General features: G+C 45.1%; 1 protein-coding gene across 2 annotated transcripts in view; it reads left to right on the top strand.

Moving 5' to 3' along the window:
- The window catches only part of ADAMTSL3 (ADAMTS like 3), a 2,197,206-nt gene that overhangs the window by 1,526,137 nt on the left and 647,746 nt on the right, over positions 1-23,323 (top strand). For both annotated transcript variants that reach the window (XM_069222572.1, XM_069222573.1), the window contains exons 13-14: positions 5,219-5,423; positions 10,084-10,231. In XM_069222572.1, coding sequence (XP_069078673.1) covers positions 5,219-5,423; positions 10,084-10,231 — 353 coding nt within the window. The remainder of the gene's footprint in view (positions 1-5,218; positions 5,424-10,083; positions 10,232-23,323) is intronic.

Here is a 23,323-nt window from a genome sequence, read left to right on the forward strand (position 1 = left end):
TTGAGTGCTTGTACCTAGTGCCTGAGTCAGGAATTGATCACTCCAGGGTCAACAGTTGCCCTCATGTAAGGACCAAATTCACTGTGTGTCGCGGGCGCTAGTCCGACCCACACAAGTGAGGTACCGTTTTTATCGGGAGACAAGGGGGAATGCTGAGTGGAAGGAAATTTGTGGCTCCTCTCAGATTACAGATCTTTCTATCACCGAAATGTGAGGAAAAAGTATTAATTTTGCCACATGTTGAGGTTTGCAAAGGATTCTGGGTAACAGAACCTGGTGAGAGCGCCACAAGTTACCCCACCCTGGGTTATCCAAGGTGTCTAGTTTTAAAAAATGCACAGGTTTGGTAGGCTTTCCTACGTACCCGTTGAGCTAGAGATCAAAATCCACAGCTAGGCACTTTCCAAAAAACACATCAGTTTTCAATGTAAAAATTTGATGTGTACATGTTGCGTTTTAGGGCATTTCCTGTCACGGGCACTAGGCCTACCCACACAAGTGAGGTACCATTTTTATCGGGAGACTTGGGGACATGCTGAGTGGAAGGAAATTTGTGGCTCCTCTCACCGAAATGTGAGGAAAAAGTGTTTTTTTTGCCAAATTTTGAGGTTTGCAAAGGATTCTGGGTAACAGAACCTGCTGTGAGCCCCACAAGTCATCCCATTCTGAATTACCCTAGATGTCTAGTTTAAAAAAATGTATAGGTTTCCCTAGGTGCCAGCTGAGCTTGAGGCCAAAGACCACAGCTAGGCACTTTGCAAAAAACAGGTTAGTTTTCTTTGGGAAAATGTGAAGTGTCCATGTTGTGTTTTGGGGCATTTCCTATTGCGGGCAATAGGCCTACCCACACAAGTGAGGTACCTTTTTTATCAGGAGACGTGGGGGAATGCTGGGTGGAAGGAAGTTTGTGGCTCCTTTTAGATTCCAGAACTTTGCAGCTCTGAAATCTGAGGGAAAAGTGTTGAGGTTTGCAAAGGATTCTGGGTAACAGAACCTGGTGAGAGCCCCACAAGTCACTCCATTCTAAATTTCCCTAGGCGTCTAGTTTCCAAAACTATATAGGTTTTCTAGGTTTCCCTAGGTGCCGGCTGAGCTAGAGGCCAAAATGCACAGTTAGGCACTTTGCCAAAAACACGTCCGTTTTCATTGGAAAAATGTGATGTGTTCACGTTGTGTTTTGGGGCATTTCCTGTTGTGGGCACTAGGCTTACCCACACAAGTGAGGTACCATTTTTATCGGGGGCCTTGAGGGAATGCTGGGTGGAAGGAAGTTTGCGGCTCCTCCCAGATTCCAGAACTTTGCAGCACCAAAATCTGAGGGAAAAGTGTTTCTTTTTGCTAAATTTTGAGGTTTGCAAAGGATTTTGGGTAACAGAATCTGGTGAGAGCCCCACAAGTCACCCCATCCTGGATCGCCCTAGGTGTCTAGTTTTCAGACATGCACAGGTTTGGTAGGTTACCCTAGGTGCCGGCTGAGCTAGAGGCCAAAATCCACAGCTAGGCACTTACCAAAAAACACACCAGAGTTCAATGTAAAAATGTGATGTGTCCATGTTACGTTTCATGTCGCGGACACTAGGCCTACTCACACAAGTGAGGTACCATTTGTATCGGGAGACTTGGGGGAACACAGAATAGCACAACAAGTGTTATTGCCCCTTGTCTTTCTCTATATTTTTTCCTTCAAATGCAAGACAGTGTGTAACAAAGACGTCTATTTGAGAAATTCCCTGTAATTTACATGCTAGTATGGGCACCCTGGAATTCAGAGATGTGCAAATAACCACTGCTTCTCTACACCTTATCTTGTGCCCATTTTAGAAATGCAAAGGTTTCCTTGATATCTATTTTTCACTCTTTATATTTCACCAAATGAATTGCTGTACACATGGTGTACAATGAGAACCTATTGCAAGGTGCAGCTCCTTTATTGGCTCTGGTTACCTAGGGTTCTTTATGAATCTACAAGACCTATATATCCCCACTACCAGAAGAGTCCAGCAGACATAACAGTATATTACTTTTGAAAATATGACATCGCAGGAAAACGTTACAGAGTAAAACGTGGAGAAGAATGGCTGTTTTTTTCACCTACATTTTTATATTTTTTTATTTCAGCTGTTATTTTCTGTAGGAAAACCTTGCCTTGGAGGATCTACACAAATGACCCCTTGCAGAATTAAGAATTTTGTCTACTTTTCAGAAATGTTTAGCTATCCAGTATCCAGCATTGGTTTCATACCCATTTCTGTCACTAACTGGAAGGAGGCTAAAAGCCCAAAAATAGTAAAAATGGGGTATGTCCAAGTAAAATGACAAAATTGTGTTGAAAAATGTGGTTTTCTGATTCAAGTGATTTTAGCACCGCAAACCCTTTGTTGATGCCATGTTCAGGGAAAAAAACACATGCTTTCTTCTGAAGCCCTGTTTTCACATTGTTCTGTAAAAAACTAACTTTTAGCTGTATTTTGGCTAATTTCTTGGTCTCCTAAAGGGGAACCCACAAACTCTGGATACCTTTAGAATCCTTAGGATGTTGGCAAAAAAACATGCAACTTTGGCGTGGATAGCTTTTGTGGAGAAAAAGTTGTGAAAGCCTAAGTGTGAATCACCCCAAATAGCCAAAAAAGGGCTCGGCACATTTGGGGGGAGGACCAGCAGCTAAGGGGTTAAGTATAAATATTGATTAATATTGCTAAGACGGAGCTAGAAAAGTCATCCAAGGACTCAAAAGAGTGGTAATAATAAATCCAACAATTCACCACTGTTGAATTTATCATAACTATTACAGAAAATAAGTTATACAACTTTCTTTTCTGTGAGCCATAATTCAGACTTCTAGCAGACTCCCCTGATTGGTCATCCTTAACAGGATTAGCCAGGCTGCTTTGATGAGGTGATAAGTGGCCTGCATTGAACAGAGGTTATCTGGTGGGGGAGCTCTGCAGCTTCAGAGCACAGTCCAGACAGGGGCAGGGTAAATCAGACTGGGCTTCAAAGAGAACAGGCCAGAAAGGAATGCCAGTCAGGCCTACCTCCTCTTCCTGTACCTCACAGCCAGATGTCAGGCCAAGAAATGGAAATTGCAAATAGTCTGAAGGGTGGGTGTTAATGCAAATGAGCCACATCAGTAGGTTGGTATAGCCAGGTCTTGCTCCTCTGGTTAGAAATCATCCATTTTGGATTTAAAGTGCAATGGTTTGTGGGACAAGAAAATGCCACACTTTGGAGGGAGCTGTCATGCTTTTGGGTGGCAGCCTGCATTTCATTGGACAGGGGAGCTCCCCTACATGCCCCCCCAAGATGATTGAATATATAGGCCTGAACTGCATTGCAACTCAGATCTGCTGCCTGAAACCACAAGGAGAAGAAGGACTGCTGTGCTTGAACCCTGGTCTGCAACCCAAAGTACTGCACCCTGGAGGACTGCTCCTGTTGCACACTGGGACAACAGCTCTACGGACTTTGACTTGCTTAAAACAGGACTAAGGAGTGGACTCCCTGAAAGCAACAGGTTAGTAGAGCTTGCCTGCACCACCTTCCACAAGAAGTCCCCAGCCTGGAGTGCATCCAGCAGACTTTTGAGGATTTGCCCAGGTGTATTGTGGGAATGGAAGTCCCAAACTTCCAAGGATAACCTCGGTGCTGCTAGACCCTTGGATTTGTATTTTGGAAACTTTGGGAACCACAGGAGAACTTCTGGAAGGAGATCCAGAAGCTTGAAGAAGTTTGAAGAACTTTTGTGAAAAAGCTCCATAAGGTAACTGACCCATCGACAAGAGTCAAGCCGCTGATGACAAACCACGAGCTGGCCTGAATTTCAAGTCCATCCCGCTAAAGCTCTGGAGCTTTTCACCATCAACAAAACTTTCAGGAATTGACTGGGGCTTTGTAGAAACTCAAGCTGATGACATTGCATCAGATCCCAGCCTTAAGAGGAACATCGCCTGGCAACAAGAGAAAAAACTCCAAAAAAATGAGTAAGTCAGAAGGTAACATTTTGTCTGAGGCATCTGAGCAGAGTGCCATTGGAGTCAGCCTCAAATTGTGACTTGGTCCCGGCCTAGAGTGGCCAGATGTCTCTGGATAGCACTATTGGTGTTTAAGCACTAAAAAGCCTTTTTTTTTTATTTAATCTTTAAAACGTCATGTCCAGTTTCCTACATTGGATTTTTGTCATTTTGGTGTAAGTTTAAAGTTAAAAATATTTCCTATTTTTGTAAATTGGTGTGGCATTTTTATTGTGTGTTGTGTCTTACTTATTTACGGAATTGGTGTATTTAAATGTTTTACATACCTGTCTCCTAAATTAAGCCGGCCTGCTCATTGCCAAGCTACCAGGGGTTGAGCTTGGGGCTGATGTATTGAGACCTTGATGGGACCTTATGTTGGCCTTTTTGCTAGTGGTAGGTGTGAATACCTATCCTTACTCATAACCCTTCCTCCAACCTGTAGTTGCTAGCAAATCGTTCCGAATGCTTGCTCTTCAAAGATGGCTTTATCTTCTGATGTGAAAGGAAAACTGGACTTGACCACATTTACGGCCTCATTCTGACTTTGGCGGGCGGCGGAGGCCGCCCGCCAAAGTACCGCCGTCAGAATACCGCTGCGCGGTCAAAAAACCGCCGCGGTAATTCTGAGTTTCCCGCTGGGCTGGCGGGCGACAGCCAGAAGGCCGCCCGCCAGCCCAGCGGGAAACCCCCTTACCGCCGCGGTCAGAATAGGCCTGGATGCACCGCCAGCCTGTTGGCGGTGCATCCGCGGTCCCCGGCCCTGGCGGTCCATGACCGCCAGGGTCGTAATGACCCCCTTAGTCATGTCCGCCTAGCAATATTCCAATAATAACAGCATATTGGGAAGGCTTCTGACTTTCCAGTCAGCTATTCCACCTCTGCAAATCTTCAGAAAAAACTGAAAAGATTATGTTAAGTGTGTCAAACGTCAACACAAGATAACTTTTCAGATTCAGAATTAAGGCATGACAATGTGAACACGAGACTCGTCCCTTCATCATTTTTGAAAATGAAAAAGCAATTGTAAAAATAATGCTTTGTGTGAAAGGAAAGACAGAAGCAACGCTTACTAACAATACAGTTCCCTCATTTTCTGAATGCTTCCTCAGGTAAACCCTTTGTTTAACATTCAGCTAGTTGGTTTTCAATTACATAGATGTACAGTTGTGAGCAGTATGTTTTGAACAATACCTACTATTTTTCAGCTGGGAGTATACTCCATGGACTTCATGCTCTGTGTCCTGTGGAGGCGGTATTCAGCGACGAAGCATTATTTGTGTAGAAGAGACCATGCATGGAGAAATACTGCAGGTGGAAGAATGGAAATGCATGTACGCCCCCAAGCCACCAATCATGCAAACCTGTAATCTATTTGATTGCCCTAAGTGGACTGCCATGGAATGGTCACAGGTAAGGTAGGGAAAAAGACGTATTCAACTCAGCAAGGATGTTGTGAAGTAGGCAGATTGACGAGGCAGGTGTGGCCATCTGTAATAATGTATTTAAATGTACGGAGAACGTATCATCTCAAATTTAAGGGAACCTTAATAATAACTGATAGAATCAAAATAAACAAGAGTGGGACGTGTGTGTATGTCTGAGTATGTTGGCTTAAAACAAAACTTGCATGTCTCTACCACCTGTGAGAATGCCACTGGGCAGGTAAAGTTGTGAGTTGATGTGAATATGTAAAACACTATGCAAAGTATTCACAATGCTATAACATTTAAAGAAGATATGCCATTTAAAAATCTGTTTAGACAAAAAACAATAAAAGACAACAGGAATGTACTAACCAGAGATTACTCCTATAAAAAATAGTCTTCCATAAAATATCTGGTATAAAACATGCACTGGGTTCAGATGGATTGTTTGTTTAGACAGTATTCTACTGCAGGAGAACTTGGCGGTGTGCACTTCTCAAATGGGAGTAGAACAGCAGGCAATGTCCAATGATGTTCTGATATTTTTGTGCTGGGTTAATGGAGTCCTGTGATTAAGATGATAAAGGATGAATATTGTAGAATGCAAGGACTTTGATCGAGTTGGTGTTTGGCTTTCTGATATTAGCATTGAAAGTAAATCTTGGGATAGCATGTGTACTGAAAGTTGTTGATGAAGATAAGCGGCCTTTGCTGGATTCACTAGGTATTCCTTATTTTCTGTCTGTACTCACAGTTTACTTCAAACTTTCTGAATTAGAATTTTCTCGGTGGTTATAGATAGGCCTCCACAAAATACCAGGACATGACCAGATCTTTGAGCCCAGATCTTACACTTCTATTGTATGTAAATACCTTAACATCAAATGAAACAAAATGAATAGTGACTGTGGTTAGAGTACTGAAGAGTAGCCCATAGAGAAGAAATATCTAAAGTGTGACCTTATTTGTAAGAATAAATATATGTGAGAACTGATAACGCGTCCCGTCTTGGATAATTTAATTTCTCTGGGACTCATTTTAGGCCAATGAATCTTTTGACCCTGATGGAAGACACCTTAGGACGAGACAACTAATCAACATATAAATCACTAGGTCAATAATTTTCTCAATATTCAATATGTGAAGGTAAACCAATCTAGATAAATACATCAATAAAGTTTCATCACTCCATGACCCTCCAACCATGAATGACCACTCAAAAATTAGTATGATGTACGTTATTTTATTCCCTATTGGTTACACTCTACTATCAGGTTAATTAGTCTCAAAACCAGAAAACACATCAGCAATGTCACAATATGGCAACTAGAATAAGATTTCATTAACGCAAAGATTATAAACATCAGAACAAAGCACGACGTCAACATGGATTAACTTTAGCAGGGTATCATTAACGCATTATTCAACAAAGCATTGATTCTGTCATTTGTCTATTTGCATCCGTTTAATGAACTCCTTAACTAACCTCAAATTAGCATTAGCATGTTGGGCTTCATGCAAAACAATTTGTCAACACAAATTTAGAAAACATCTAACTAAGGTCTCTATCAAAATGTAGCAGTTGGTACCTAGAAAGGAAAGGTAAACAGACAATTACAATTTCATTATCATATAGTTACCCACCATAATGGGTCAGCATACAGAGTCAGTCTTCGTCCTCAGGACATCAGTTGATTCGCCATCAGCCAGGAAACACAGCAAAGTTCAGCAAGACAGGCAATACGGGACACTTCCCTCTTAAGGAGGAAAAGTATGAATCGGGCAGGACAAAAATAAGGATGGTTCGAAGAATTAAACAGCAAAGTCTTTAAGACAGAGTGACAAAGTGTCTTGGAAATAGCAAAGGCACGTAATGGATGATTTCTCCTCGTGTCATACGATTGTATCAAACTTGCTGTACAGTCCCCTAATTTCCAACTGGGCAAAATTTGGTGCACCATTATCTCCATCCAATGATCAGGTAATCACCTCATTAGAATTGTCACTTTTGAACAGTTCTCACATAGTTTATTGGCTCCTGTAATTGACGTCTCCAACGGGTAGAATGTCAGGTACAAATTTTAGTCTCTCAGGCTCAGTCAGTGGTTCCCTTGTCTTTACCAGTTCAGGCGACCTTGTACCTGTTGCAAGTTTACACTGTTGCATTCAGCAAGAATGTCTCCTTGAGCAAGTCGAGTCTCATGAGAAAGAATTTACTATGGTTACACACATCTTCTAGCTTCTGGAAAAGTATGGATACATGTCCTTCAGCAAGTCAGCACATTGCACGTTAGAAAAACACATTTAATATGAGACCAGCAGCTAGGCACCGACTCATGATAACTAAGGCCTAGTTATTAATTTTAACGACATCTTAACATATAACTCATGATGCTCAGTACAAAATCATACATTAGTACATTAATAATTCATTATTAGTCAATTTCGTAAATCATCGTATACATTGGTGGCCACTCTCTGTGGGCACATTTCAAACACGCGTTTAGTAAAACACAGCAATACAATTTCTATGCGGCATCATTAGGCATTAATTAGCAAACCTTTCATGTTAATTTTGATTATAATAACTACACTCCAACAACACCTTGTCACCAAAAGAGAAATGGCCTCATTAGATCCTGACGGAAAGAGGATAGCTGGATTACAGTAAGTGGATCCTCTGCTGGCTTCGCAAGCCGTAACATCTAACCAAAGCGTTCATCTGCAATGGGACCACTAGGTCAAAGTGAGTGCAGGACATGCAAGACCTGGCAGAAATGATCAGGGAAAATGATAACTGTCGACCACACACAGGGAATGAGATCCCTGTGTGTCGGGGCCTTTTGCTTTTTGTTCAGAGAAAACAAATACACCTTACCAATGTGGATTTCAAGTCAAGATATTTATATTAATAAATGTATTTAACTTCCAAAATGATTTAATTAGGGCGTCCGAACAAGAGGGGGACAGATTTCCAAAACAAACCTCAATTGGATTATAAATGTTGTTGATTCAATGTGCACCGTATGCCATTAAGGACAATAGATCATTTTTCTCCTGCCCTGTCTTAAAAACCACACAGTACTTAGCAGATACCTCTGCCAGCTGCGCAGTAGCAAGTTTGCCTTTATGAGATTGAGGATAATGGTAATCAGTGCTGAACTCATACTCAGTTTTTTCTAGATCCAAGTGTCATATATAATCAATATGATTGCCCACTTTTTGGTACTCCATTTAATGACCAGTGAAGGATAAATACCCGGACTGCCCCTTTTTAGATTATAATTCATAACCTGTAGATCACACTCAGATATCAGCTTTCCAAAAATATGTACATCCAGGCACATGCCAGCCAGTATGACTTATGCAGTCAGTCTCTGATACAGTGAATGGTTTATCCATTCTAGAGCTGTACATAAATACTGAGGAGACAATGCTTGCCTAAGTTACCATTGGAGGTGCATAAATAAGATAAAGAAGAATTTGCACAGTTCACAGTAAGCAGATAGGAGTTCTTGCAGAGATAAAATCAGTTTTCCATGGTACTAAAATGCCCAGACTGTAAAATGCACTTTTTTGCAAAGTTGGTCACTTCCATTCGTCCAAAGCATGCTCATTCTAAAAGTTTGTATTAAACAATCATCTGATTTTGTTTTGCACATGTGAACGGCAGATCTTTAATGCATTGTCATGGTGGGGTCTACGTCCATTACAACTTTAGAGGAGGTGGTAATCCGTCCCAAATGTGACGGATATACCACCAGCCGTATTACGAGTTCCATAGGATATAATGGACTCGTAATAAGGCTGGTGGTATATCCGTCACTTTACTGTCACTTTTGGGACGGATTAACACCTCCCCCAAAGTTGTAATAACCCCCTATGTGTCAAACGTATCCATAACTGACTACCTTTGCAATACATGAAAGTGTGGGGTGGAGGTAGGAGTTGTGTGGTATTGCTGATGGGCGTTACTGATAGTGGTGATACTAGTGGCAGTTGGTGGTACTAGTGGTGATCTTCATATTATTGTTGGTGTTATTGATGGTGGTATTAGTGATGGAGCTGCTGCTTTTGGTGGGGGTACTAGTGATAGTGATGATACTGGTGTAAGTAGTATTGGTGGTGTTATTATTGGTGCTATTAGTGGTCGTTTGATATTGGTGGAGGAGAGCTTTTGGGAGTGGTGATATTAGTGATGATGATGATGACGATGGCATTATAAAAGTGGTATTGATGGCAGTAGTACAAGTAGTATTGGTAGTATTAGTAATGATGGTGTGGCATTGGAAGCTTTGGTGGTTTTATAACTGGTGTTGGTACTGATGGAGGCATTTGTAAAGTGTGGTATTGGTGACAACAGTACTTGCAACGGTATTGATGGTAACCCTAGTATTTATGGGGGCATTGGTATTGATAGTATTGGTGGTGGTACTGGCAGTCCTGGTCATGGTGGTATTAGTAATAGTGTTTGGTGGCATTGTTGGTTATAATAACAGTGATGACAGAATAGTGTGTACTGGATGAAAACAAGTGAGATTAATCAAAAAGGACTGTGTGCTCTCACTATCATCTCTTTAATCAGGAAAATTGCGTTTGCCTGACTTTTTACAGAGTTACTTTTTATGTATCTTGTTTTCTTTTAGTGCACTGTGACTTGTGGCCGTGGCTTGCGATACAGGGTTGTATTGTGCAATGACCATCGTGGACAGCATACTGGTGGGTGCAATCCACAATTGAAGCCACATATAAAAGAAGAATGCATAGTTGCAGTACCGTGTTACAAGCCAAGAGGTAACCACAATTGTGCTTATTTCAGCCTTACATTGACCATGAATCTGTTCATACTTAAGCATGTGGGAAGTATTACAAGATAATTTTGCTATTCCAAATTTGACATGGTAATTTTGCATTTATTATCAAAGTGTGCAAATGGTTCCAGCCTTAAAGGCCTGCTTAATCATTCCTCTGTTGTGTAGATCCACTACACTACCACTTTTAACAACTATTTAAGTGTTATATATTTGTTGTGAATGTATCTTCTATCTTAACTTTATCACAGTCGGTCATTCAATAGCCACCAACTGGGGCATACTGTGACGTTTCCAGTCACAGAACTCTTGTGGTTCACCAGCCGCAACATATTCTACATCATTAAAGGTAAGATTGTTTGTCACATAATTTAGCATATTCTGAGTAATTTGCAATTTGAGGGAACGTTCTTGTTCAAATTATTAGTTTTGAATTCACATGCAGACACTAAGATGAATTGTTGCATTCAGACCATAAAACGAAAGAAACGAGGAAAGAGCTCTGTCCAAACTCTTTAATCATCTTCTTCCAAGGTATACATAAGCTTTTGATTGACACAATGTGTTTGGTACTATTCCTAAAGTCCTAAAAACATGGGTTTTTAAACACTATTTTGCCCTTGGTCTAAAGCTGAGGTTCTTCACCTTTTGAATACAGGGAACCCCGATGAATGACTGCTGGAAACCAGACACCCATCTCAGCAATTTCTACGATTTGAACATAATGCCCAAGAGTACAGAATCAAGTATACATTAAACAAATACGTTAGGCACTATTTTGTTTAATGCATAGGCAAAAGATATGCAAAAATCGAAATCATTTAAAAATGTGGATTTATTTCCTAATGAGAAAGTGATTTGACAGGCTCTAGAATATTAGTTTGCCTTTTTCATCATAATGCATACTCTCTTTTTGTCTGTGTATACTAGTCTATTAATTGAGGTCACCAGTTGTCCATTATACTGTTCGCTAAACTTGAGCTGCTACTATGAATCAAGCTGAGGATACCAACTTAATTTTTAGCTTCCAGTTTCATATTTCTTCACATTTACCTAACTTTTTAAGTTTTCATTTTTTTATGTATGTATACTTACTAATCTTCTAATATTATTCAATTTGCTTAACAGTGACAGACCCCAAAGTAGATGTCACGGACCCCCAGGGTCCACAAACTCCAGTTTAAAAACCATAGGACTAAACTAAAACAAACTTTCAGAAACAGAGCGTATAGATAGGTTTATGAAAGGGTGACAATAAGCAAGGGTTATTATTGTTCAAACAATGCAGCATGGTTTCAATTCAATGCTGATATTTTCAAAATACAATTAATGATATTAACCATTAAATGAACGTGTATTCACAAATTGTTTCCCAAGATACTGCACTAAAATGTGGCTAATGACAAAGTTGTTCATGTGTAAATATTGATTTGCTTAGTCGTTAAGGTTGCTTCACTTTTTAAATTAAAATATTTTTCATGAAGATGTTCTGAAAGCACTAGATTTCTTTACTGTTCAGTCATGAGTTTGAAGAACCCCACAACATTTAGATTAGTGTTTCTGTTGTTGAATGTATAATGTTTTCTTTGTTCCTTAGGAATGCTGAAATTTCCTCAGAGTGAAAACAACGGATATAACCATTATTCAACTGTTTCGAAAGGCATATCAAGCGCTTTGGTCTTAACTGAAGGGCAGGTTATAAGAGTCATGTACAATGCATAAGTGTTAGTGCACATAGATCGTGTCACACTTATTGGAGCATTATTTACGTGCCCACACTTATCATGCCAGTAATAAAGTGTACTGATTAATTTTGCATTTCGTGAAGCCTGGCCATTTAAGCATATGCACTTTTGCAGATGTTTATCAATTATATACATAGCTACGTTATATGAGTTAGGCAATTCGACCCACTGCACGCTTCAGGGTGAAAGGTGTGAATGTTAAAATCCTACTTTGGGATCTCTAGTCTTTCGTCATCAGATTAATTGAACGTGGTTACATTAACCATGGTTTGTAAATCAATTCGTTATAGTTCTCTCAATTTAATTAAAATCACTTTTCCCTCACTTATTTCAGTTGTATTAGACAATGTATGTGTAATGGGTTTCCATGCCTTGGATGTAATCGCAGAATGTTTAAGTGTCATGTACAACCTACGGGCAGCAGAGTTCTTCAGAGAATTAAAAACCTTTAGTGCGACAGCTGTGCATTGCCACTCTTTATAACACTGGCAAATAGTTGCCTGGGAGGAGACAGGCGCTACCACCAAACTCTCCTTAGTGATACCCATGTGCAAATGAGCTATATCAGCACTTGTGCTGTGCGCATTCGATAGTGAATGCAATCAGACGATAAACCTCCACCTGCTAAATATTGTGCAGTGGAGAAGTGACGTAGGATATACATTGGAAATACTTCAATGGATGGTTAGAGGGTGGCACAGCTTAAGCTGTACTTTAATTGAATACTTAGCACAAGATTCTCTGAGCTCAAGCCGCCATGGAGCCTCGTTCTAAGTACAGCTTAGTCTGCCTAGCGGACACAAGAATGCCTAAAGCAGAGTTCATGTTATCACGGAGTGCAAAACATGCAGTAAGAATGTTTAAAAAACAGAGTAAAGCAATGTTAATCACTGTGGGACGTTAGTGTCGGACAGTTTCTTCCCAGCGAGCTTTAGGAATTTCATGTAGTAACAGTTCAGGATAGGGTCCGTGCCATTTAGGCTTGCAGTAACTGCCTTCCTACATGTCTGAATCACACGTTGATTAGAAAGGCCTTTCATCGATTGTCTCCTTTCTTGAACTAGGCCAGTAATGTGTATGATGCTTTCTTTACCAAAAGTACACAGTCTGCAACAACCCCTTGGGACGGCCTTTTCCCATGAAATTCCATTAATTTCCCCTGGAAGAAGGCCAAAACGGCAATGCATAAAACCAGTTTTTAGATAACTAGACGATAAAATTGATGCTTAAGAATCTTATAGCCGTTGAGAAACGTCCAGGCATGTGATCTTGAAGCTAGAGATGCTCTGTCTGTTAGCGTGGATGTTTTCTATACCAGGCCATTAACCAGTTTTTTTTAATGCATTAGGCAATGAAGAATTTCCCCATATAGCATGAATGCCTACGCCCTGTAGTGGTGACTTCCAGGCTGGGCTGGACCACCCACCACTGTCCAAGGGTTCGCCAAGGCTTTCCCCCGCCCGACCCTAGGGAAATGGACCATGCCTCGGTGACGTAACCGAGGGCATATAGGCAGGGCGGGCGGGAGCGGGAGGGGAGTTTGTGTTATTTTATTTATTTATTTATTTAATGCGTTTTTATATAGCGCGGACTTTACCCGAAGGTGTCAGAGCGCTTCACAATAGGCAAAGGAAAGATACAAGAGGAGACAAATTACAAGTGAGCCTGTTACAAAAACAAGCGTTACATTACAAGAGGCAATCGTGATAATTGTGCACGTATCAAGAGCAAAAAAAAAAAGAGGTAGCAAACGATACGTTATGAGAGGAAAAAGTGACGTGTGCAGGTTACAAGAGTAAATAAAGTACGAATAGAGGTAAAAAAAGTTGCAATCAGTGGTAGACACTCAAAACACTAAAACAATAGTTACGTTACATGAGGCAGTGGTGGCCGTTGTGCATGTATCAAAAGCAAACAAGATATAAGAGGTAGCAAATGATACGTTGAAAAGGAAAGGTGCCGTGTGCATGTTACAAACGAGTACAAGATACAGGTAGAGGTAAAATACTGCACTAAATGGCAGACACTCAAAACACAAAAACACCCTGGGAAGGCACTTCTATAGGCATGGAGAACAGAATATCCTATAATGGAAGGACTTCCTTCTGGAAACAGAGGGCTTGAATTAACTTTGGAAGTGTCTTTGAAGGAGGAGAGCTTTGAGGTCAGTTTTGAAGGCCTGGGAAGAGGTGGTGGTCCGAAGCTGAGGCGGAAGTGAGTTCCAGATTCTCACCGCGTTGCCTGAAAAGGATTGGGCCATCAATCTTTCCTTCTTGAAAATGGGAGGTTCAAGCAATAACTTTTCTGCATTACGTGATGGTCTGGAGCCCCCAGAGAGTTTCAGTTTATTCACCAGGTAGCGAGGGGAGGAGGAGTGCAAGGCTTTGTGGGTGATACATGCAGTTTTGTAGATAGATCTTGCCTCTATAGGAAGCCAACGGAGGGTGGATAAAATGGGTGTGATGTGGTCGCTTCTTTTGGCCCCATATATGAAACGAGCTGCTGAATGGAGAATAGACTTCAGGTGGGAAAGGTGGGATTTGGGAAGGCCAGTAAGAAGAGAGTTGCAGTAGTCCAATCTGGAGAGAACCAGCGCTTGGACCAGGGTTTTAAGGTCGTACTCCGGGAAGAAGCGACGAATCCCCCAAAGAAGGCGCAGTTGGTGTCGAGCAGACTTTGCAATGGAGTTAATGTGGGAGAGTAGATTAAGTTTTTTGTCGAGAATGACACCAAGGGATTTTGCGCTCTCGACAATGATGGGCTTATTGTTCATTAGATTGATCTGATCCATCCATGTTTGCACTGGGGGATGAGAAAGGGAGGAGGAAAGGAGGAGGAATTCTGTTTTGGAGGGATTCAGGATCAGTTGATGAGTTACCATCCAGTTTTGAATGGAGTCGAGGGTAGAGCTAAGGAAGGAGAGATCGTGATTGGAGGCCACCTTAAGGTAAATCTGAGTGTCATCCGCATATAGATGATAGTGGATCCCGGATTTACTCAGCAGATTTCCCAACGGTTCTAAATAGAGATTGAACAGTGTGGGTGCAAGTATGGAGCCTTGAGGAACACCTTGACTGACTGCTACAGGAGCTGAAAGACTGTTCGCTATTTTGATCATTTGGGATCTATCAGAGAGGAAGGAGGCAAACCATTTGAGCACAGTGCCCTCCATGCCCATTCTCTGTTGAAGAGTGTTAAGGAGAGTGTTGTGATTGACAGTGTCAAAGGCTGCAGAAAGGTCAAGAAGAATTAGAAGACAAGACTCCCCTGAATCGAGTATCCGCAGCGCGTCATCAATCACCAGCAGCAGGGCTGTTTCAGTGCTGCGGTTTTGAATGAAGCCGGACTGGAAATTGTCAAGAAGATCATTTTCCTTGATATGGCGAGAGAGTTGTTTCGCTACACATTTTTCTGTGATTTTCGCAAGAAAGGGTAGGTTAGTGATGGGACGGTAGTTGTTGAGGTCGTTCGCATGAGCAGTGGTTTTTTTTAGCAGAGGGGTGACCTGCCCAGTTTTGAAGGACACAGGAAGGGAGCCTTGACTGAGGGAGAGGTTGACCAGAGTGGTCCAGTAGGAAAGAGAATTAGTATAGAAGTCAATGGCAATGGCACTAGGGATGGGGTCAAGAGAATGGTTAGAGGGCTTTGTATCGAGGATGCATTTAAGGAGAGCATCGTCAGAGATGGGGTCAAAGTTTTGCCAAATGGTTAAGGATTTGCACTCCTCTGTGGGGGTAGGATGAATGACCTGATCTACAAGTGATTTTACCTTTTCGTCAAAGAATATAGCGAATTCCGCTGCTTTCTTTGTGGAATCTTCCAATTTGGAGGTTGGGGGAGAGCTGTTAGGGTTCTTGATGAGGTCGAATAGTTTTTTGGGTCTATTTTTGGCTGAGTCAAGGAGACATTTGTAGTGCGACGCTTTTCCAAGGAAGATGAGATTGTGGTACTTGGATCTTGCTGAACGAAGCGTGGCCAAATTTTCAGTGGAGGGTGCTTGTCTCCATTGTTTCTCAAGGGCTCTTATGAGCTTCCTTTCTTCATAGAGGGATTTGTTGAACCAAGGTGCTGAGGGAGTGGGCCTTTTCTTTTTGCTTTGGAGAGGAGCGACATTATTGATTTCGACTGCAAGGACTGTGAGGCATTGGGAGGTGAGTTCGTTGACATCTAGGTCCGGGTCTAGCCTTGGAAGTGATAGCAAGGCAGAATTACAGAGGGTACTGAGGTCAATATTTTTAGTGTCACGGAACCAGGAAGTAGCCCTCTTAGGCTGGCCCAGAGTTATAGAGTGTGATAGGTGAAGAGAGAATGGGATGAGGAGGTGGTTCGACCAGTCTACATGAATAGGGGTAGCGATAGTCAGCAAGCCTGCTTTAGAAATGACAAGGTCTAGGATTGAGCCTTTAGAGTGTGTTGTTTCTGTGCAGTGTTGGATAAGATCGTTTGCAGAGAGGAAGGTGGCCAGCAAATTCGCATTTGTGTCTTGAGGCGAGCCCCAGTGGACATTGAAGTCACCCACGAAAATCTGATTGTCACTTTGCGTGAATTGGTCGCTGATGCAGTCCGTGAGTTCCTCCATAAACGAAGGGCTGCTACCAGGCGGGTGGTAAATAGCATGGAATCTGAGAGGTGAGCGGTGGTGCAATTGAAGCTCAAGTGATAGGCATTCAAAAGTGTGGCAGGAGCTGTTAGGAAGAGCCTTAAGTTGAAGGGAGTTTCTAAAGATGACCGCAACACCTCCCCCCACTTTGTCAATTCTGTCATTTCTAAGTATAGAATAGCCTGTGGGTACAAGGAGATCAAACATAGAGTGAGAGGTATCGTTGAACCAGGTCTCTGTGAGGAAGATCATGTCAATATTGTGCTGGTTGATGGTATCGGAGATTTCAAGTTTGTGTTTTATTGCAGATCTGCAGTTGTGGAGCAGACAGCGCAGCTCTGACGCAACTGTTTTGGTGACGGGGGCACTTGGGCTATGAGGGGTGATAGGGATATTGTGCTTATATGAGGGCGCTCGGGAGGATTTAGGTGGGCGAGTGGTTCTGACAGAGGAGATGGTCGGAATAGTGTAGATTACAGGGTTACTGGGAAGTGGAAGTGAAGGAAGGGTGGCGTTCGAGTGCTTGTGTGGAATTGCAGATGACTGGCTATGTTTAGCTATAGTGGGGTGTGGTGGTGAGGTGCATCTCGTGGAAGGGTGAGTGTTAGCCAAAGGAATTGAGGTGTGTGGAAAAGTCGAGATCTTGGAGCTTAAAACTAAAATGGTAGCTTCAAGTTGGGAGATGGCGGTGATTAGAGAGCCTAGCTTTTTTTCCAGAGAGAGTAAGGAAGAGCACGGCGTAATGGGTGGCTCGATGGAAACAGGAGGGGGTGCACTAGGCAGTGTACGGCAGGAAGAGGTGGGGGAACGGGAGGGGAGTAGGGGTATAGGGTTCAGAGGTGGGGAAAGGTTTAGGGTGAGAGCAGGAGTTGGTGCACCAGGGGTGAGAGGAGAGTTGTCGTTGTTGGCGTTGCAAGAAGGATAGGAATTAAGGGCAGAACTAGGGGGCGATAGTAGAGGAGTGGGGCGGTGGGGCGATAGGAGAGGGGAGGAGTGTGAGGAGTCATAGGGATTAGGGAGGTATGAAAGGAAGGGGGGGGAGTTGGATAGAGTTGGATAGGTCCTGGCAGCTAAGTGAGGTGGCTGTGATGGAGCGGGTATCGGGCAGAATGGGGGGGATTGGGAGAAAGGGAAGTTGAAGAAAGGAAGTGATTCTGCTCGGTCCAAGGGAGGGAAGGGGTTACCAGGGGAGGAAAGGGGTAGCACAGCAGTGCTGGAGGAGAGTGGGGAGGGATAGAGATGGAATGTATTTGCGGGGAAATCGGGGTACATAGTGAGGGGAGGAGTGGGCGGAAAAGAAGAGCGGAGGAGGGAACAAGGGGAGCGTAGGGAACATAGACAGGGGGAGAGGGCTGGAGGAGAGGTGGTCTAAGGAGGGGGGTGGCTGGAAGGGATAGGGGGGAGGAGATGAGAATGGAGTGCCGGGACGGTGCGGAATGGACGAGGAGTGTGTTAGCTAGAGGTAAGGCTGAAGTGAAGAGGGGAGGGGCAAACTGTGAGGGGGGAAGAATGCGAGGGGAGGTCCGAGGGGAGAGAAGAGGGTAGACCTGTGCCTCCCCAGGGTGCAGCCTGTTGGAGAGTGGGGGGGTCAGGGGAGGAGAAAGGGAGTAATTGGTGGAGCTAGATGGAGAGTCAAGGGATAGCCCGGGAGCAGGGGAGGGGAGTAGGGAAGGGAAGAGGCGGTCAAAGAGAGAGAGACAGGTGTCTTTGGCTTGGATCATAACAGTACCGTTGTTATAGAGTGAGATAGTGAGGGAGCCGTTAAAACACGCAGAGGGGGAAATTTTTAGCTGTTTCCCATGGGGGATAGAGGAGGAGGAGGTGACGTTAAAGGAATTGTAAAAGCTGGTAGACCAAGAGGGTATGTTGTGCGTGAAAAAAATTAGATCATTTTTGAGCCCCCTATATCGACCATTGTAAAACTGATCGACAAAAAGGGAATCGGGGAAATATTCAATGGTGTTATGCTTGAAACGTTTTGTTGCAGCTTTAGACAGGTTAGAAGGATAGATTATTTTGTAGCAATTAATTCCAGACTTAATTCGAGCGGTGGCCATGTTGGGAAATTGTGGAGGAGGAGGGTGGTGGGGAAAAGGGAAGGGTGTTACTAGGACGGTGGTGGTGAGGAGAAGTATGAGGGCAAGAAGGGGGCACGTAATCCAGACATCGGGTGAAGGAACCTGAGTTATTGTGGAGACAGGAAAGTGAGGCGATTAGGGATAGGTTGTTACTTCAGAACAGGGCTGATTCAACAAGATAGGACTGAAGATGGAGTGGTGTAAGAGGAGAATCACTGTACTTATCATCCTGAGATATAAACCACATAGAGCACAGCATCACAATAGGTATCAAAGACATTGTACGCCCCAAATCTCAACAGTCTAATATTAGATACTTATCTCCTAAGTATCGGCATCATTATGGGCAAAAAGCACAGGGTGGAACATAATTTCACTAGCATAACCCAAAGTATGCCAGAACCTCAAAATCATAAAACACAATTTAGAGGTAGCCAGAACAGGGTCTGAAAATCAAACTACCAGAAATACATTTCCTAGCAACACAAATACACAATGGGGCCTGGCGCCCTACAAACCACCAGGAACCCCTAGTCATCTGGCCAACCCAAAGGGGCTCAAATGCCCTGTGTCCAGAATGTTGGGGCTGCTGCCAATACAGCGAAAGACCAGCGTGCGTACTTGCGCAAACCTAAACGTTGCAACTGGCACTAAGTGCTGCACAGCTGTGAAGAAATGGTGCAAGGAGTGCATCTCACTCCTACCTCAGACAGAACTACCTCCAAGTGCCCTAAGAGTCTAGAGGACTGTACTGCACGGTGTTGGCCCGTTTTACCCATTTTGCGGTGATGTGCACGTGCCAAATGTAGGTGGTTTCCCTACAGATCGTTGTAGTTTGCTCGAGTGATGGGGCAAGGTGTGGAGTTACTCTCAGAGCCCACACTCCATAGCTGGGGTCAGAAAGAAGCTGGGTGGATCGCTTTTACTCTTGCTTTGGTCTTGAAACCCCCCTCTTAGTGCAGAGTCCTGGAAATAGTCCCTGCTGGGATCTGGTTCAATTCAACTCGCCAGGTGATTCCCCGGACCAGGGGTGTTTCCATTATATTCCCAGAGGCTCTCACCTTAATGCTGCGTTTGTACAATCTTGTCTTCAGGTGCCCCCAGTGGTGCTCTGTCGGACCTCCGAGTAGGGGTCTCTAGAGTTAGTTTTCCAGGGGCCCCAAGTCAAGGGGCCTCGCCAGTTTTGTTCCTTGACCCCGATCAGGTCACCGGTGTTCCGCTTTCCTTCTCTCCGCAGGGTGTCAGAGGCAAGCACGGCTCAGCTCAGCGGAGTGGGGCCAGCCGCTTCGGGTCCTCCCTGGGGACTCGTCTATTTTACGGGCTCCGTAGTCCCCGGGATGGCGCAGTCGTCACAGAAGACGGGGTACGTCCTTATCCAAGCTGGCGCAGTCGTCACAGAAGACGGGGTACGTCCTTATCCAAGATGGCGCAGTCCTCACAGAAGACGGGGTACGTCCTTATCCAAGATGGCGCAGTCCTCACAGAAGACGGAGTACGTCCTTTTCCAAGATGGCGCAGACTTCACTCTAGACGGAGTACGTCCTTATCTAAGATGGCGCAGTCTTCACTCTAGACGGAGTACGTCCTTATCCAAAATGGCGCAGTCTTCACTCTAGACGGAGTACGTCCTTATCCAAGATGGCGCAGTCTTCACTCTAGACGGAGTTCGTCCTTTTCCAAGACGGCCGCTAATGCAGATGTCTCCACTGGAGAGGGAGCGTGTCATCACCAAGATGGCGTACGACCTCACTGGCGACGGTTGTGACCCTGTGGGACAATGGCTCCTACTGTTACCCGTCCAGACGCCAGGTACGGAGTGGGCGCGTTCGCTGCTCCCTCATCTAAAATGGCGGCTTTCACTGCAGGGCACAGCTGACGTCCCGACTCAATATGGCGCAGATCCTTACCCAAGATGGCCGCCGCCGAGCTAGTAATCGCGCAACGCGAAAGAAACAAAGAACCGCGGCCGAGGCGGAGGGAGAGACGGCGGCGGCGGGGCCGGGGCGCAGGTGAGAGGGTGCCGGGCGGGGAGGAGCGGAGCTGACAGTCGGGGATAGGAGCCGGACAGTTAGTTCTGTTATTTGGAGTTGTGTAGCGCTTAAGCCTCCCGGAGGCCTCGCAGCGCTCGGATGCTGGGACGGCGGGGTGCAGCTCCCGGGGGGGTCGGAGGAGGGTCTGCTCTTGTGCCGTCGGGGCCGGACAGGGAACGGGAAATGAAGGACCCGTGTACATCACATTCTGTTGTGCGCGCGTTATTTATTAATCGCCACCAATATTTATTAATCGCCACCAACCTCACAACTGGCGACGAAGGTGGCTCCCAGCTGCTTCCCCACAGCAACGGAGACTCAACCGGAGTGCCGCTGTAAGCTGCGCGGCGCTCCGTCTGCCGCCCGAAGACTGACGCGCGCGGCAATCAGCCGCAGCCTGCCAGAGGCTCCGCCCACCCCATGCCAGATTACTCTACTTCGCTGCCCCCACCGTGGCGCCGGTGCTCCGATCGGCACCTGCAGGCAAGCCGCCCCACGTGGCTGTGTGCTGCCAGCACACCGCAGTACTGCCTCGAGGGCTGGAACGCCCACTGCCACGCCCGCAGGCTCCAGGCCCCAAGACAAGCCGCTCCTTGCCCCAGATCAACGCAGTGAGTGCAGCACTACTCCAACTGGCCTCAAGGGTACGTGCAGCGACCAGTTGTGATCTGCTCCGGCTTAGGCCCTCACTGTACATCCCTGCCAACCTGTCCCCCCCTTGTGAGGCCACAGCAGCAGCACTAAATCCATCCCAACAGCTGCAACGCGCCAGTCTACAGGAAAGCGCTACAGCACGTCACCTTGGCCGAGACAGTGATGAAGAGGGGCCTGGCTTACCGACCCTCGACCCTAGCGAACCAGTGAGCTGTCGCGCCCTCACAAGCACAGCACAGTGGACCTTCCGGAGGACCCCGAAGGGGGTGCTGCAACCGCAGAGGTACGGCCCGCGCTGGCGGAGGTGAGGACACAGCCACCTCACAGGGCAGACGACGCAAGGGCATTCGGCATGGCTGGTGTTGGACTTTTGGCCATACGCATGGTCATCCCTAGTCTTTTTGCCTCCTTCCTCCTGGTTTTTCTGACCTCTCGCTGTTGGCTCTAGGACTCTGAGCACTTTATCACTGCTGACCAGTGCTAAAGTGCAGGTGCTCTCCCATCTAAAGTTGGTATGATTGGCTTATACCTAATTGGCATATTTAATTTACCTATAAGTCCCTTGTACAGTGGTATCTCTATACCCAGGGCCTGTAAACTAAATACTACTAGTGGGCCTGCAGCGCTGCTTGCGCCACCCACTGAAGTAGACTTTCAAACCTGTCTCAGGCCTGCTAGCGCAGGGCATGTGTGCGCAGTTTTCTGCCACAGGGACCTGGCATCTAAATTTACTTGCCAGGCCCAGAACTCCCCTTTTACTACATGTAAGTCGCCCCTAAAGTACGCCCTAGCTAGCCCTATGGGCTGGGTGCCATGTATGTAGAAAGGCAGGACATGTGCCATATTGCGTGGCCTGTCCTGGTAGTGACAAACAGCCTAACTTGGTGTCTCACTGCTGTGAGTGCTGCCTTCTCATAGGATTGCATTAGAAATGCCCTGCCTTAGGTGTAAGGGGTATTGTCTGATTTATGAGGGGTAGCGTAGGCGTGTTTGGTATGGTTGTGATGGTGATAATAAATACTGCTTACTGGTGTGGGTGTATTTTTTATTACTATCACAGAAATGCCACTTCTAGAAAGTGCGCATTTATCTGTGCTTATAATTCTGGTGTTTTGCAGCTTGACTCCAATCCACGTCTGGGCAGAGTGACAGTTGGGGCTTTGTGCATACTTTTCAGACAGCCTGTACACAGGGAGGGTGGAGGTGTCACTGAGGTGCATCTACATACTGAATAGTCTTCCTGGGCTGAGAGAAGGGAGAGGCGGGGCACACCTACATTTGTAAAGGCTGTGCCCTGGCCTCACACAATAGGGTCGTTAACCCCCCACTGATGTTTGGAGCCTGTGCTGAAAGGAGAGAGGGGGCACTCCCAGAACCAGTTGTAACTGGCTGGAACCTCCTCTCCCTGTCATTGTAAAACACTGTAAAAATGGACTATAAGTACAGGGGAATTTTCCCCACAATTTGAACATTCTTGGAACTTGAAACTGGACACAGAACGCTGATGAATGGACTCACCAGGAAACCGCCATGGACTGCTGCTGCTGTGCTGACCTGTGACCTGCCTGGTCACTAGGAGGAACTGCCACCAACTGCACCCCTTGTGCTGGCCTGTAGCTGGATCCACCAGCCCTGTACCGTCTCCTTGATTATTGTTCCCAGGGGCAGGGTGCTGTGGCCCCTGACCCCTGCAACTAGCTTTTCTTTTGCTAACAGAAAAATCACCGCCGCAGCCCGAGCTTGTGGATGTGTTCTAGCGCTTTGAAGGCGCTTTTCTTTTGTGCAAGAAAATCACCGCCGCAGCCCAGGTCGCCTAATTGTCTTAGCGCTGTGAAAAGCGCTCGAGGGAAAATCATCGCCGCAGCCCGGGAGCCTCGTGGTGCCTTTGCGCTCCATACGGCGCATTTTCTTGAATAAAATCACCGCCGCAGCCCGGGCTGCACAGCTGATTCCAGGCGCGGGGTTTGC

The sequence above is a fragment of the Pleurodeles waltl genome, chromosome 3_1, assembly GCF_031143425.1.
Source record: "Pleurodeles waltl isolate 20211129_DDA chromosome 3_1, aPleWal1.hap1.20221129, whole genome shotgun sequence".
NCBI lineage: Eukaryota > Metazoa > Chordata > Amphibia > Caudata > Salamandridae > Pleurodeles > Pleurodeles waltl.